This window comes from Tupaia chinensis, unplaced genomic scaffold (assembly GCF_000334495.1).
Source record: "Tupaia chinensis unplaced genomic scaffold, TupChi_1.0 Scaffold000082_1, whole genome shotgun sequence".
Classification (NCBI taxonomy): domain Eukaryota; kingdom Metazoa; phylum Chordata; class Mammalia; order Scandentia; family Tupaiidae; genus Tupaia; species Tupaia belangeri.
In genome coordinates, this window is record NW_006159543.1 from 732,723 (window position 1) to 749,810 (window position 17,088).

At 40.2% G+C, this 17,088-nt stretch overlaps 1 protein-coding gene across 2 annotated transcripts in view; it reads left to right on the forward strand.

Moving 5' to 3' along the window:
* Nucleotides 1–17,088, forward strand: part of VSIG1 (V-set and immunoglobulin domain containing 1) — a 36,860-nt gene that overhangs the window by 14,078 nt on the left and 5,694 nt on the right. The window contains exons 2-3 of one of the 2 annotated variants that reach the window (XM_006142826.2): nucleotides 1,275–1,438; nucleotides 13,438–13,636. In XM_006142826.2, coding sequence (XP_006142888.1) covers nucleotides 1,275–1,438; nucleotides 13,438–13,636 — 363 coding nt within the window. The remainder of the gene's footprint in view (nucleotides 1–1,274; nucleotides 1,439–13,437; nucleotides 13,637–17,088) is intronic. The other variant, XM_006142827.2, reaches the window with a different exon arrangement.

Sequence of the window (17,088 nt, forward strand, 5' to 3'; positions counted from 1 at the left end):
GTCCAGCGAGATAGCCATTACACTAACTGCTGGTCCCCTTCCAATTCATTTTTATGAGGCCAATATTACCCTAATGCCAAATCAGAAACACACACACACACAAAGATCGGTGAATTGTACAATTTATTGTGTTAGAAATTAAAACTGGAAAAAAATTAAACAGAAAAATATACAAGCATACATCTCATTAGCCACCAGAGCAATGACACCATTACCTGTCATTTAACTTCTGGAAAACTGTTGCACACTCATGAGACTATGAGAGTGAAGAAGAGAAATAACATCTTAGTGTTATGAATACAAAATTGATCTCGCAGCCCCTCAAAATGGTCTTAAAGATAGGATGTCTATCATGTTCTGGTTTGCCTGGGATTTTTTCTGATTTTAGCATTGACAGTCCTAGCAAAATTTATATGGTTTTTCTAAGATTTATCTGGTTTTAAAGCTATAATCCTTTTGGAGTCAGCAGGTGGCATGGTGGTTAAGGCACTGGATTCTCATGTGACTAACTGTGGTTCGAGTTCTAAATTCAGCAGCTTGAAATTCACGGGGTGTGTGTGTGTGCATGCATGCCCTAAATCCTAAGAGAATGGAGAAGGGATTGCAGTGTGGCCACCTCCCCTAGGGGGGGTGATTTCTAAATTTTCCTCTTTCTATCTCTCTCAGCAAGTGCATGCATCCTATGGAGAAAAAAAATAAAAATATTCCCACAATCAAGGAACCACCTTGACCCTGGGCCAACTGTGTTGTTTGTTCTCCATACTTAATGTCTTGTCACCTTTCTGTGGTGACTTTAAGAATCTCCTTGTAAGGCCCTCCTTCCACAGAATAAATTCCAAATTAAGTCTTACTATGTTACTATCACCTAGAATTTTATTATCATCATGTTGTAATTTGCTAAAAATGAAACCACTCTCTTCCCCTAACCCTACTCTTTCTCAGCTTTACTGTAAGATTCATTCTTCATTTTCCTCATCTTAGATTCCTCAAATAGGATACCTTTAAAGCGTTTTGTGATGTAAAGTATCATCAGAATATGAGTGTGTATCATTGTCTTTTTAAAATTTATTCTATGTTTAATCACTGTGTACCAGTACAGCATAACAAATGAATTTTCCCATCATGAATATAACCATATTGCTTCAGTCAAAGATATTACCACATATATTATCAACAGATAATTTCCCATTTGTGTGTCCCTTAAATGTGTTACTTCTTTCTTTTCCCCCTTGATTCCCTCCCTATCACTGTGTTTTTTATGATTATTTTTTCAGGTCAAGTAAGCGTGGTGAAAGTAACCATCCCACACCGTTTTGTGAATGTGACTGTTGGATCTGACATCACTCTCGTCTGCACGTACACCACCTATGTGGCCTCCATGGACAAGCTTTCCATCCAGTGGTCTTTCTTCCATAAGAAGGAACTTGGGCCAATTTCTGTAAGGACTTTTTTCTGAAACTCTTCTTTTTTATTGTTCTTTCTTATTATTTTATTTAACATTTATTTATTTATTCATTTATTCTAATCTGACCAGAGAAGGACAGAGAGAGGGGGCAGGGTGAATGACAATGCAAGCCGCCAGGTCCGGGATTTGAACCATGGTCAACTATATGGGAGTCCAGTGCACTTAACCACCATGCCACCTGCTGGCCCCTCTTTTTGAGAATTCTAACCGCAAGCCATTAGGGTAGATGTATAAAAGAATGGTATGCCAGTAACGACATTGGCAAAACTGCAGATATAAAGAGTTTGAAGATAACTATTAAGGGAAAATCATCGTCTTAGTGATTTAGCCCTCATGTCACTTTATATTTAGTTATGGCCCATTATTTTAATTCTGTGTAGGTCAAAATCAAAGTTATCATGTGTTCTAGAGTTGACAGAAATGGTCTTTCTTAGACGTAAAGTAAGCAGTCATTCTGAAAGGACTTTTCTGCCCCCCAGATATCTCCCTATTCTTCTAGAAGACTCCAGTTTAAATGCAAGTCTTAATTGATTTGCAGATTTCTACCAAACTTTTTATCTGGGAGCTGCCTGTCAGTTGAGCTACCTTACTGTTCCAGACTGAGTCCTGACAGAATGGGACTCTTGGCTGGCCCAAGGCTTGGTGGTGAAAAGAGTCAAATCCCAGTCTGAATCCTGGATCCAGAGGTTGAGAAACATGCTTTATGTATGTGCATGTGTGCCTAAAATCCTTTCCTGACAGGATAGAGAAATGGAGGAGAGGTGATTGCAGTGTAATATGCCCCATTAAGGTGTGCTTCTCTCTCTCTCTCTCTCTCTCTCATTCATGCTCTCTGACAAGTTAAAAAAATAAGACTCAGGTGATTGGAGAAGGGTCATAGTTATCAAGGGTAATCAAGGGTATCATGAGACTAGAAGATAGGGGATAAGGTGGATAGACACAGGGTCTGGGAAAAGGGGTTGCCATAGGAAGGTGGGTGAAAGTCAAGGGAGGAGAATGATTCCACATACAAACTGCCTATTTTCATATTTTCTTCATCTGGTCTTGAAGGTAATTGCTTTTTAAAATTAGCCCAAGGATTAAAATTATACACTCAAAGGTGTGCTTGTGTATGTGTGTGTGTGTGTGTGTGTGTGTGTGTGTGTCTATGAGAGAGAGAAAAAATAAAACATAAGCCATATGCATGTCTTGAGGGGAAAGGTCTATAAATTTCATCAAGTTCTCAGTGGATATATGACCCTAAACAGAGCTTAGAGAAGAGAGACAGATTGGTGTGGTTTGAAACAGTTGGATATAGCTGAGTTTGATCGTTAAGGAAAGATGAAAAGAGAGCAAGTTGAGTGGGCTGAGGGAAACCTATAGGCAAAGATGGAGAAGAAAGAGGGCATTAGCTTGGAAAAGCCAAACCTTGTCCAGTGTTGCATCAGCCATCATTAGTGCTTCGGAAGGGGTGAGTACTCTCTTTATTAGAGATTCTGAACATTTGTTTAGCCAGAAATACCTTTCTTAGAGGAGAGTTTATAAATGTCCTCTCTAGTTAAGCAATTTTACTCAGTACAGGTTACCTTGGGAAAATATCTGAATCACTCTATGACCCTCTTTAAAATATGATAGAATCAGAGCTGTCAGATGACATGGTGGTTAAGGTGTTGGACTTCCACATGTTCGACCATGGTTTGAGTCCTGGATCTGGCAGCTTGCTTTCTCACTTTCCCTCTCTCTTTCTGGTCAAATTAAATAATAATAATAACAATAAATAATATTGAACAAATAATTATTTTTAAAATGTAATAGAATAAACTGGTATAAAGCATGTGAAAATGCTTGGAGAAGTATGAAGTCCTTTAAGTTTTATCCTTTTTCTTAGGTTTTTGTCATGGGTGCTTGTTCTCACCAGAGAGAAACAGACAGAGACAGATAGAGGGAAAGTGACAAATTACTTCCCAGAGGTCATGGCCACACCACTGCCCCATCTTCTCTTTCCCCTCTTGGGATTTTGTGTACCCACATACACGTGCCTGGTATGAATTTCAAGCCACTAGGTATGGGACTCAAACTGCAGTTGGCCATGTGGGAGTCCAGAACCTTAACCAGCACACCACCTGCTGGCCCCATATTTGTCGTTTGAATCACCATTATGATTAACATAAGCGGCCCACTACTACCAATAGTGATTCTACCAGTTTCCATCATCTAAAATATCCTAATCCAAGACCTTGTATATTGGAATCAAGTAAGATATTTTTAAATTTTTAAATTTATTTATTTACATTCATTCACTGTACATCATTACAGTATACAAAATGAGATTTCCCATCCAGAATATACTGTATATTGGCTCAATCAAGGATATTACCCTATGTGTTATCATCAACAAATAATTTTCCATTTCTTGTTTCTTATATATTTTGCTTTTTTCCCCCCTTGATTCCCTAACTCTCACCCTCTGCCATTATTGCTTTCCTTTGCATGTTGCTTTCAGTAGATTGTGGATGACATGGTCTTTCTTCCTTTTTAAAATCTAATTTCCTGACTAGTCTTTCAACACATTTTTAATCTATACGTTTGAAGTTTCTTCCATTTTTCTAGTAGGCACTTAATTTAGAGAGGCCTTCTCAATACATTTTGCCATAGGGCGGGCACCACCACGCCCTCAGTATATTTTGAAAGATTTTATGCTTAATACTCAAGTCAAGATGTGTCCAAGTGCCTGGAGGCCAGGTGATGCTAGTTTGAGTTCGAAACCACAAATTCTTCTTTATGCCTTCCATGACACTGGATTTTTCAAGGCTGCTTTCTGGTTAAACCATGTAACTAGTGAGGACCTGAGAGGGAGCTATAGGGCTAAAGGATGTTGTGATCAGCAATGAACTTTTTCTGGACTTAGAGATTCAGGGAAAGAAAGTATATGTGACTGAAATGAATGTGGCTTGAGCTCTGGACACCTCTTAGATACACTTTAAAAAGAAACTCTATTAACAAGTAAGTATTTGTTGAGTAGCTTATTTAATTGCCATTTGCCTCATTTCCAAAATATTCGGTGCAGGTGAGGCAAGTAACTTAAGATATCTACTCTTTTGGCTTGTCTGACTCAAAGGAGTTTCTCTGGACTGAACTGCTCGATCAGGGAGAACGTGCTTCTTGATCTTAAAATGGCACCCATGCCTTAGCCACATAGAAGGTAAGGTAGGACTTGAGGACAGTGAGAACTACCCCCTAAAAGGCAAACTTTCTCCTCCTCCTATTCTCCAGTCTCACTTCAGCTTACCCTAGCCAGATCCCCATTACAGCCATCTATAGGTCTCTATTTTTAGAGAATGGAGTCAGTCCATTCACTTCTAATAACCTGCAGGCATGTACTACTCTCTGCTTTGTCAGATGAGTGGTTTTGGAGCCCCAATGGAAATCTCCTGGTAGATGTCAAATTACTCCTTGATTTGCCCTTACTTACTAGCTGGATGACTTTGGACAATTCATTTGACTTTTCAGAGGCTCAGTTTTCCCATGTGTAAAATGGAGTTACTTAATGACCTCATAGGTTTAATGTAAAGATTAGATTAGATGCTTGATTGAGTGAGAAACACTAAAGTTTCAGTAAATGTGAGCTATTACTAGTAACATAATTATTCATAGAATGGTGATTTTGCAAAATTCCTAACTGATCCATACTGCTAGTGTATGCTAGGAAGTTGATCATGGGCACTAGGGACCTTGTCCAATAAGATATACTTACATAGCTGAACAGAGCTGTTAGGGGACATTTTGGCTCAAGACTGGCTTCCAGTTCCACTTGAAGCCTACCAGGTCCCTGTGCATAGAGAGAGAACCCAGACCCCTCCTCTGCCTTATTCTCATTTTTTATTTTTGTTTCTTTTTTTAAAGAGAGATTTTTTTCTATAGAGCACATGCTCTCACTGGAGAGACAGAGAAAGGCAGAGAGACAGAAAGCGAGAAATCACCCCCCCCCCGAGGGGATGAACACGGTGCAATCCTTTCTCCTTCATTCTCATCTTGGGATTTTGGGCATGCATGCATACACATCTAGCATGAGTTTTAAACTGCTGGGTCTGGGACTTGAACTGTTGTCAACTCTGTGGGAGTCCAATGACGTAACCATTATGTCATCTGCTGGTCCTACCTTTGGCTCATCTTCAAACGGTCTGTTCAATCAAGAAGTAATAGATATCCTGGGTTGAGATGATATTTTTTTATGGGATTTGGCCTCCATTTCAAAGTTTGTTTCCTCTTTGAGTACCTGCATGCATTCAAAATTCTGTAGAGCATGCTGTACATTCATCAAGGGATTGCTGATGGGATATTTGGGGGATGTTGAAGAGAGACTGCTATGTTATTAGTCAATTCTGTGACTTACAGAGTAAGATGTTGCCATACTGACCATTGAGTGATTCAGTTCAGCTCCTGGGTTGATGTGGCAGTATACCATGTAGTATTTGGCTCTCAGATCCACCCATTTCTGCTCAAAGGCAGCACAGCTCATATCTCAATGCTGACGGTATGGAAGAAAAGGCAGTCAGTCTAATAATGGCATATGGAAGAGGTGCTTGGGGGAAGATGTAGCTGGACCTCTCCAGTAGGAACACTTATTGGTGTGCTACTGAATCCATTCATTGTTTGAAGTCTCTAGGGCACTGGCACAAACTTTAGGAGAGGTATGAGAAATTCTCAGTTTGACAGTAACACAGATCAGCCCAAGCCACTGACAGACCAGGGAGAATATTGAGTTTGCCTTCTCACATTCACATTGGAAATTCCTTCCAGCTCCTCCAAAAGGCTCAGGGCCCTATTGCTCCCTGATCTAGGCACTGGCCAGTTCTTGCCATAGGCCCATTTTATAGGTCCACTTTATCTCCCCGCAAATCATTGTGTTAAAGTAGCAATTGAATCTGAGGCCTGGTATTTCTTCATATCCAGGGACGAGTGTAATCTCTTTCTGACTAGCCCCTCCTTTGGTGGAGAATACAGAAGTATCCACAAATGGTCTTTTTCATATATATATATACACACACACACACACACATACAAACACATATGTACATATATATTTACATTTAATCACTATATGTCTTTTTTCTTTTTTGGAGAGACTTTTGCTATAGGACATGTGTGCTTGCCAGAAAGACAGAGAGACAGAAAGCGAGAAATCACAACTCGGGGGGCTGGGAACACACGCACACGTTCCCAGCATGAGTTTAAGCCACCAGGTCCAGAACTCAAACCGCAGTTGACTACATAGGAGTCCAGCGACATAGCTATTATGCCAACTGCTGGTCCCTAATCACTGTATATCTTTACAATATACGAAATGGTTTTCCCCAACATGAATACAGTGCATAATAGTCAAGTCAAATGCATTACTATACACATTATCATTAACAGATAACTTTTCACTTTTGTATTTATTAAATGTCTTGCTTATTTTTTCCCTGATCCCTTCCCTCCCACCGTCTATTACTCACTCCCTTCTCTCTGGTCTCTAGTATCTACAGTTAGCCTTCCTGATATTATATCTTCCAATCTTTCAGTTTCTGGTCTAAAGTGCAGACATTCTCTATATATTAAGTGGGGATATACAATGCCTGTATTTCATGGTCTGGCTTGCTTCACTTGGCATTAAATCTTCTATATTCATCTACATTGTATCAAATGCCAGGGTCGCATTGTTTTTTATGACTGAGTAGTATTCCATAGAGTACATGTGCCACTTTTTTTTTCCATCCACTCAGCTATTCTTGGACATTTGGGTTGATTCCATGTCCTAGCTATTGTAAATAATGCTGCAATAAACGTGGATGTGCAAGTGATTTTCTGACTGAGGATTTTCCTATCCTCTGGGTAGATAGTCAAGAGTGGAAATAATGGGCCATACAGTAATTCTGTTTTTAGGTGTCTGAGGAACCTCCATATTGTTCTCCACAGTAGTTGTACTAATTTATATTCCCACCAACAGTGTAAAAGTGTTTCCCTTTCACTGCAGTCCCACCAGCATTTATCATTATTTATTTTTTATTTTTAATTTTTTTGGAGAGATTTTCACTATAGGGCACATGTGCTTGCCAGACAGACAGAGAGAGACAGAGAGACAGAAAGTGAGAAATCACCCCCCAGGGGGGGATGGTCACGCCGCAATCCCTTCTCCTCCATTCTCCTCTTGGAATCTTGGGCATGCACGCACACGTGCCCGGCGTGAGTTTTAAGCCACCGGGTCCGGAACTTGAACCACGGTCGACTACGTGGGAGTCCAGCGACATAGCCATTACACTAACTGCTGGTTCCCTCATTCTTTATTTTTTTAATCTTAGCCATTCTGACTGGGATTAAATGGTAACTCATTTATCCCACAAGTCTAACTAAGAGGATCAGGATATTTATTAGCATGGTCCTCCTCTCAGAGAAGCCCTCTTTCCAGAGAAGCCCTCCTCTCAGAAGAAAGGGACAGCTTCAGATAGTAAGTCCTTCAGCAAAGAGTCTCAGCTAAAAACTCTAGACCAAGTGCAGACAAGTTAAAATGGAAGTTTGAGTAGTTTGGTGCCTCTCTGGTCAAACAAATGTTCTCCTCTTTCATCCACCTAGTTATTGGTAAACTTTTAGAGGTGTCCTCACCAGCCCCTGAGTATAACATGTATTGACCCTTTTTAGAATGAGTCTCTCAGATAATACTTACTTTTTTAGACTTTTCATAGTAGAAGAAATCCTTTCACAGACTCATATTCAACAACACACAATTTGGAAAGCTTTTTCTTAAGATATAGTATCCTCATGTTCTCTAGCTTCTCAGATTTTTCAACCTAGCCTGTCCTCTACAGGTAACATTATAGTAAATGCTTTATAAATGTCAGAGGAGAGTTGGGGAGTGGTGCTTCATTTCCTCAGGGTCATTTGAAACTGGAAAGTATGTTTGTTTGATTGTTATGACTGGGAGTCATTATTGGCATTTAGTGAGTACTGGGGGGGGGAACTAAATGTCCTGCAATAGATAGGATAGACCCACACAACAAAAAATTGTTTGTACAAAATGCTCGCTACCCTCATTGAGAATCAATACAAAATCTTCCCTATCCCCACCTGTCAAAGTTTATCTGTTCTGCTACATCTGATAATTAATCTAATGCTAAGGTGCTAGGGACTGGGGATATTTTATTTTGTTCTCTTCCAAAGAAATGCATTTGAGCAGGGACCTTCCATGCCTTCACTGCAAAGTAGCAACTAAAATGATGGATTCTCAGATAAATGGCAGGGTGTCAAGAGTGTGGTCTAGGAGCTGAAGAGCCTTTCTTTTGGTGTTATATCCCTAACATGTGCAATCTCTGCCCCTCTAGTACAGTTCAGAGAATATTCTGAGCTTGAGACCATTGCTACTTTACATCTCCTCCACCCCTTATCCCATGGCTAGCCCCTTTGTGAACAGTACAGAACAGCAAGAACAGAAGGGAGAAGATGGTTGGTTTACTTTGTACTTCCATGCCCTCCATATTCCCAAAAAGAACCTGCAATTTCCTGGATCAGCTCTAGAATTCAGTAACTTCAACTCAGACACAAATAGAAAGCAGACCGAACTATCTCAACTTTTCTTGTTTATACGGCAAACCTCTAGTTAGAGAGATGTCACAAAGTTGCAGAAAAAATCTTTTAGGACAAATCTGGCTCCCAGCTGCATGGCCTCATATGGAGAGAAACTTGGCATAGTGTGAGGGGAAAGGCTGCTCTGTAAAGAACTGAAGAGTCTACAGTTGCAGCTGGCAAATGTAGAGGGCATCACGTGGTAAACACAGCATGGGAAACATCATGCCAATGAATAGCAGCAATTGGCAGGAGAAAGATCAGGCTGGAGTAGGGAGTGAAAGGCCCCAAAGGAGGAAAATTGCCTAGGAATCATCCTTCTCATCTCAAGGAGGACTATGAGTGCCATCTTAAGGTGTTAAGTGGGAATCAGGAAGTCTGGATTTTAGGTCTGATTGTAAATTAGTTGTGTGCCCTTGGGAAATCTCTTCCTCTATTGAAGCCCCAGTATCCTTTTCTGTAATAGGAGAGAATGAATCAGCATTTGCAAACTAGAGATCTCTGGGCCAGATTTCACCATTGGATGTATTTCAGTTGGCCAGCTCAGTATTCTGTTTGTTTCAAGTGTTTGAATGCCTTGTTTGCATTTGCTTTCCAGGTCACCATAGTCCTCACTATCCCTTATGATCTTACCACTACCCATCAATCTTTCCCAGCCATTTCCCATGTTTACAATATCTGTTTGGCTCCAAAGACTCTTTTAACTTATAAACTATGAACTATAACTCCACCCATCAGACTCTAGCATCATCATGGGAGTGGGCAGAGAGGACCCTAGGCGAAAACAGGGTAGTCTGCCATAAACACAGAAACGAAGGGCAAGGTAGGTTAAAAAATGGACAAGTACTACTTAAGGGAATACTTGGATGAGTTTTCTTAAAGTAGGACTCACCGCCCCCTCACCCCCCCATCCCTAGGATGTGGCCTGTTCAGCATCTGTGGCTTTTCCTGGACCTTAATTGTGTTGATCTCCAAATTGACCATATTCTTTCTTTGAAAAATATATAAACCAGGGAACCAGCAGTTAGCGTAATGGCTATGTCTCTGGACTCCCACGTAGTCGACCACGGTTTGTGTCCCAGACCCGGTGGCTTAAAACTCACGCCGGGTGTGTGTGCGTGCGTGCCCAAGATCCCGAGAGGAGAATGGAGAAGGAATTGCGGCATGACCATCCCCCCTGGGGGGTGATTTCTCGCTTTCTGTCTTTATGTCTCTCTCTGTCTGGAGAGCGCACGTGCCCTATAGTTGCAAGCACAGGGTGACAGCATGGATTTCCCCTAAGAGAAATCCCCTACATCTGTGTATCTGGCTGCTACCTAGTCCTGGGGACTTTCTCACATAGCACCCTGAGACTAAGGCCTTTCCCATATAGGTCTCCATTGTTATCCTTCCTTACCCCCAATCCTACTGCTGATATCATTTAGTGTCATTCTTGAGAGAGCAAAATTTATTAGACTACAGGGCGAGAAGCTCAGGCTGAAAGAATGAAGGTCATTTTCATAGGCAAATTACAGGTCCAAGACCTCATTGCTTATTTTTTATTTTTCCTTGATTCATGGCCAACTCTGAGACTTTTACATGGTTTCTTTACATGTCTTAGACTGAACTAAAACACACTATCTTGCCTCCCCCATGACCCATGACCCCATCTCTGCAGAAATAAGGTCCTTTTAACCAGAATACTCTGAAATTCACTGTGCCCAAGGCAGGCCTGTTCTTTCTTTGTGATGTCATCAAGCATGAGTATAAAAGAGAGCTGACCAGGCCCTAGTCTTAGGAGCAGAGAAGGTGGCCAGATGTTTAGGCTGTAAAGGACTTCCTTGGTGGTCAGAAGGCTGTATTCCAGGTAAGAGACCTCAAATTTCTAATTAGAAAGTAAGTTAGTCTGGTGTTTGCTAGAACCAAACAGTGTGGGTATTAATTCAAATGAAGATAATGGACCTTTGATAGTTGAACCTCCTCCTGTATGACTTGACCATGTGAAATAATACTTTTTAGTTTGTAAGTTAAATACTGTGATTCTGGGGAAATAATTTGTGAATTTATTAAGTCTGAATGAATGAATTACAAATGACTGCACTTATGGCAGAAAAGAAAGCATATTTGAGGCTAGAAAAACTGGAGGAGAGAGACAAGTTTTTTTTTCCCCTTAAATATACTCTTTTCTTTGAATTTTCTCTCAAAATATACTTTTCTGCCTTAGCTGAAAAATATGTTGACTTTCTGTTTAATGGAAAATGCATTTGAATTCTTCTAGACAATATATTTTGGTTTTCTGATTGTTTTCCCTCTTTGACTGGCCCATTAAAGTAAAGGGCACTCGAGAAGGAATTAGGAGAATGGGGTTTTAGGTCTGTCCCAACTGTTTATTTTGTGTGTGTCTTTCTAAAAAAATCTCTGTTGGCTCCAGTTTCTTCTGTAAGGTGAGCGGAGTGAATTAAATGAACCATAAGACCTTTGTGGTAGATTTTACAAAAATATTAGTCTCACTGGACTAGGGCAATACTATTTATTGAACAATAAACAACAATAACTTGAATTACACACATTTACATGAAACTAACAAAGTGTATATAGAGTGTATGTACTATGAAGGGATCTCAAGGATTACTCAGTCTAGTGATTCCCAAACTTCAGTCACTCATGCTTTATCTTCATGATTTTTGTCATATTTGTGTATCACCAGCACTACTAATCATTTAGTGTTGTTTTCTGTATTGACTGGGTTTCTTAAAATCTTAAAAAATCTCTCTACCTTAGTCTCATCCTATATAATATTCATGAGGTCAGAGATTTGATGTTCTGGATATATGGGGTTTATATGTACACTGAAAATCAACTTAAGTATCTATATTGTATCATACTTTGTAAAACATTGCTCTGGTTCCTTATTTGGATGTGGAAACTAAAGACTGAAATGATTAAATATCTTTCATATCACCAAGTAGGTTACCATGGAGACATGGCTATAAACCACCCCCCCCTTGATGATGTCACAATCAGATGCAAAGCTGTGACTAAAGCTCAGGTCACCTGATGCTAGGCCTCTTCCCATCACATCATGTTACTCCCACAGTTGTCATTTTGATCTAAGTACCCATGTTCTTTTTTTTTTTTTTTTTTTTTTTTTTTTTTGCTATAGGACGTATATATTCCTGGGGGAGTGGTGGTATTGCCACAGTGTAATACCTTCTCCTCCACTCTAATCTTGAAATTTTGAGCATGTACACACATGTGCCCAGTGTGATTTTCAAGCCACTGGGTCTGGGACTTGAACCACATAGTTGACCACATGGGATCAGGCTGCCTTAACTTCCACTTCACCTGCTGGCCCAGTACCCATGTTCTTTAGTGAAGATAGAATAAAATCCAGATCTTTCTTTTTTCAAAATAATTTTTTAAGCTCTGGCCATAGGGTGTGAGCACTCACCAGAGAGAGACACAGGGAGAGAGAAAGTGAGAAATCACTGCCCAGGGGGATGGTCATGCCACAATCCCTTCTCCTCCATTATCTTCTCAAGAGGTGGGATATGCACACACATGTGCTTGGCATGATTTTCAAGCCATCATGTCCAAAACTTGAACCATGGTCAGTCATGTAGGAGTCCAGCATCTGCTGGCCCCAGACGTTTCTTATGCCTAGTAAATTATAAGAATAATAACAAATGAATCCTTGTGGCTTTTCGATGAGTCCCTTAATCTTTTTGGGTCTGAGTTACCTTATGTGTCTAAATGATAAAATAATTCCTGTTCTGCCCTCCTGCCACTGGAGAGAAAGATAGTAGCTATCATTGACTAAGTACTTCCCAGAGCCTCTACTACCAAAAGTGCTAATGAGCAGATGGGACCAAATGATTTCTCTGGGGACTTTCTTCTCTGAAGTCTTATGCTTCCAAAAAACAGAACAAACCTAAGTTTGCTTATTCCCAAGGACTATGTACATACGAAAGGAGCATGAACATTCAAACTTTTTGAGAGACCAGATAGTTCTACTAGGCAAGGTAAACTCAAAAAAGTTTATAAGCGTCTTTCCATTTGTGTTTTATATAATGAGCTTCCTCCAGGTACTCATCAGGTGAGCATCTTTATCTACTCACCCCAACTTAGGAGTTGAATCTTATCAGTTCCAGCTATTTAGGATAACATGTCAGTCTCTACTCTAATGGCATCACAGAGTGGCTTTGAGGTACAAATGAGGTAGTAATAACTGTGAGAAGCTATGAGAAAGCTGAAGTGCACCACTGAGTTGAGAAACCCTGGTCACAGGGACTTGTTCTTTATGGAGAGAAGATGCTGCTTCTTATCACAGGTAACATGGATAGAAAGAGCTTCCAGGTGGCTTATCTAGTCCTGGGCACTTTCCAGTTCTCATTTTTGCTGTTTTTCTGTCCTAGATTTACTATTCTGAAGGTGGAAAAGCTGAAGCTATTGGGCGGTTTAAAGATCGAATTGTAGGGTCCAACAGTCCAGGTAATGCGTCTATCACTATTTCACATATGCAGCCAACAGACAGTGGAATTTACATCTGCGATGTTAACAACCCCCCAGACTTTGTCGGCCAAAACCAAGGCATCCTCAACGTCAGTGTGTTAGGTATGGGCACTCTTTTCTGCCTTTTCTCTTCTTGGAGAATGAGCCAGGGCAGTGTGTTTGATACTAAGTAAGTCTCTGAGGGATAAATATCTTGGTTGCTCCTTTTACTATCAGCAAAAAAAGAATGGCACCAATATAACCCATATGGTAATACTGAGAAATCACTCATAGGATATCCTGGAACAATTACCAAAGCAAAGGGGCTACCAAAATGACAACAGTGATGACCCAACCTCCAGGGGTCCCTACCTCTGAGGGATAAAATGAGAACAGAGGGAACAACTCATTGTCTCATTAAAGCCAGATTTATTCCGGGGAGGAAGCTGTCAACTTAATACCTCTTCTAAGCCAACCACAATTCCTGCTATTAAGTTATTCTTTTTGAATGAAGAGAGGAAGGTCTCTTTTAAAAGCATTAATGGTATTTGGGGAAAAAAGGGCACACATTAAACCGATGTTGATAATTAAATTATTTACTTATAAATATTCCATATAAGATATGCTCTTAAAATGAACTTGGAATAGTTCATTTATTCAGTATTTATTGAGTGTCTGCTTTGTGTCAGGAACAATGAGGTTTCCAGTGATGAAAACACGGTTACTGTCCTTGGGGAGTTCCCAATTTCGGGGATTTCTAAGGCTCCTTGAAATTTCTATCTGAGAGTATATTGGGGGCTAAGCTCTTATCTTCAGGGCCAGGGGTGGGGGTGGAGGTTGGGGCTGAGGGAGGCATGATTAGGGGTGGATGAGGAATGGGGATTAGGAAGTACTACAGGGAGGGATAGAAGGACTGTCAACTCTTACTAACTAGTTGAACTTCCCACTTCTACGTAACCTCAAATGAAGCTAATCTAGTCATTACTCCTATCAAGCTGCATACATACATCACAGGAAAGGAGGAACTATAATAGATCAGATCAGTGACTTAACCGAGTAGCTTGGTAAAGAAGTGATTAGTAACAAGGAGCACATCTAAGAGAACTGTCCAGAGCTCTCTTGGTTTGCCACTCAGGTGATACCTAAAAGGAAACTGAAGATATTTACTGTGAGGTTTGCCACTGCACATACTCAACTGGAAAAGAGGGAAAAGTTCCCAAAAGCTAATTTTTAATGGTAATTAGCTTAATTGTGTTTTTATTTTGCTTAGGCGTGTGTTAGGTACTGGGTTATAGGGGCAGGGAAAAGATGTGTTACTCAAGCATTTTCTTCAGAGAGTTTATGTTCTAGTTTAGAAAACTAGTCAAAAAATGGGAACCAAATGGGATGGTATAAATGCCAAAGCATCGAGCTGGAAGTCAGAAAACCTAGATTTTAAAACTTACTCTATGCTCAGTGACCTCATGCAAGTCAGTCTACCTTTTTCTGGTTATTGTGAGATAAGGTTGTAATTCCTGTCCTGTCTTCTTTATAGATTTGTTATGAGACTTGAATGAAACACTGAAGATTAGATGCCTTTTAAAAGTTCAAAAAATATGAGTCCTTAATCCTCTAATGATTTTCTCTTGCAACCTGGCTTTAAGGTGTTCTAACCAGAAACAACCTAAAGAGACCATGAAGCCTCTTCATCCCAGAGCTTGGAAATAGTCCTGAGATAAACATAGATGAGAAGGGCAATGTCCTTAAAGCTAAGGGGATACCAAATCAATTTTCATGAGTAGTTGAGGATCATTTCCTCTCTGAGTTACTCTTTTCTGTGAGTCTTGGGATTAAGTAGCCAGGACCTAGGTAAGCTAAGAAGCAGAAGGATTTGTGCATTTCCTTTGGGAACTCACAACATTTTGATTTTTACTAACTGAGCAAATAATGAAAGAATCCTACAAATTTAAGTATTCTGGAAATACTGAGACTGCTAATTTTCTTTTTACAAATTTAGGCATTCTGGAAATACTGAGACTGCTAATTTTCTCTAAAAATCACAGACACTTGGGTCAGCAGGTGGCATGGTGGTTAAGCTGCTGCACTCCCACGTGGCTAATCATGGTTTGAGTCCCAGCCCCAGTGGCTTGAAAATCATACTGAGTAAGTGTGCATATTTGTCCAAAATCCTGAGAGGAGAATGGAGAAGGGATTGCAGTGTGGCCATCCCCCCCGCCCCCCCGGAGGATGTCCCAGTTTCCTTCTCTCTCTTTCTCTCTGGCAAGCACACATACATTATGGTAAAAATTTTAAAAAAATCACAGAGACTGTTTGAAGTTGTCAAATCCCATTATATATGAAAATCTATTCTTGTGTGACTTGGGGTGAGCAAGATGATGACAGATGGGTAAGGGAGACCATTTATGGGTAAAGGTGTTGATATTTCCTTAAAGATGCCTTTACATAGCAATGTGACTTTCTAAGACATTTCATTAACCAGTGATGGACTTTTGATCTCATGTTTTCACTCCTCTATTCATTCAACAAATCCTGAGCACATGGCACATGTGTCAGATACTGTGTTAAGCAATGGAGAGGGGAAGATGTAAAAAATAGGGTCCCAGCCTTCCAAAAGTTCTCATGAAGAGGACACATAGGTGACATAAGAGCTTACAATGGAGCAATGAGAGGAGAGCCATGAGGGCACAGAGAAAGGGGTGAGAAGGTAGATAAGGGGAGCAGAAGGCTTACCAAGGAAAATGACTATCAAGTTGAATGTTCAAGGGTATGCAAGAGAGTGTCAGGCAGAAGAGGGGCTGAGGTGGCAGGGCACAAGTCAGATGAAGGAAAACAGTAATGAGCAATGACCAGGTGGTTTGGATGGCCATTCAATTGAGAGATTTCCATTAGGTATGACATCTTTGGAAAATTAATGTCTGAAAAAGACACAGATAGAGTTTGAGTAATTATTTGGTCTGCATTTGGAATGAACATCATCTACTTTGTGCAATTTGGCACCTAAAGAGAAAATGATTAATTTAGAGAAGGCTTGAGAACACAGTGAAGCTTTTTCACTTATTTTCTGAGGAGAGCATTTTTCTCCCATCCCAATTCTGTTGAAAGTAATAAGGCTAAATGGTAGCTCAGTGGCTTTGCCAGTAAAACACCCAAGTTCTACTGGAGACTTCAACTGGATGAAATATCAGTTCAGTCCTGATTTAGTAGTTTGAGAAAATATGTAAGTTTGAGACTCGGTTCAAAGTAATTAACTTAATGCTTTGTTAACAAAAAATAAAAGGAAAAAGCAGTGTCCAAAAAAAACAAGGCCAATGTGGTTTTTTTTTTTTCCCCCTGGGCTGTAGAACTGACTACAAATCATTCCAGGTTTTTCTCTATAATTTAGTTCAAGTCCTGGTGTCTGACTTTGTGATGAAACACCCTTGTTTAATTTTATGTCCAAAGTGTTCTATTCTGCTGTAGAGGCTATAAAATTGCCGTCTATCTTAAAAGGCAGTAGCTTCTTACTCATGTGTACAGGGATCTAGAGTACGAGATGGCTAAATGGAGCAGAAGTTGGTGGAAGATTAACATTAGCA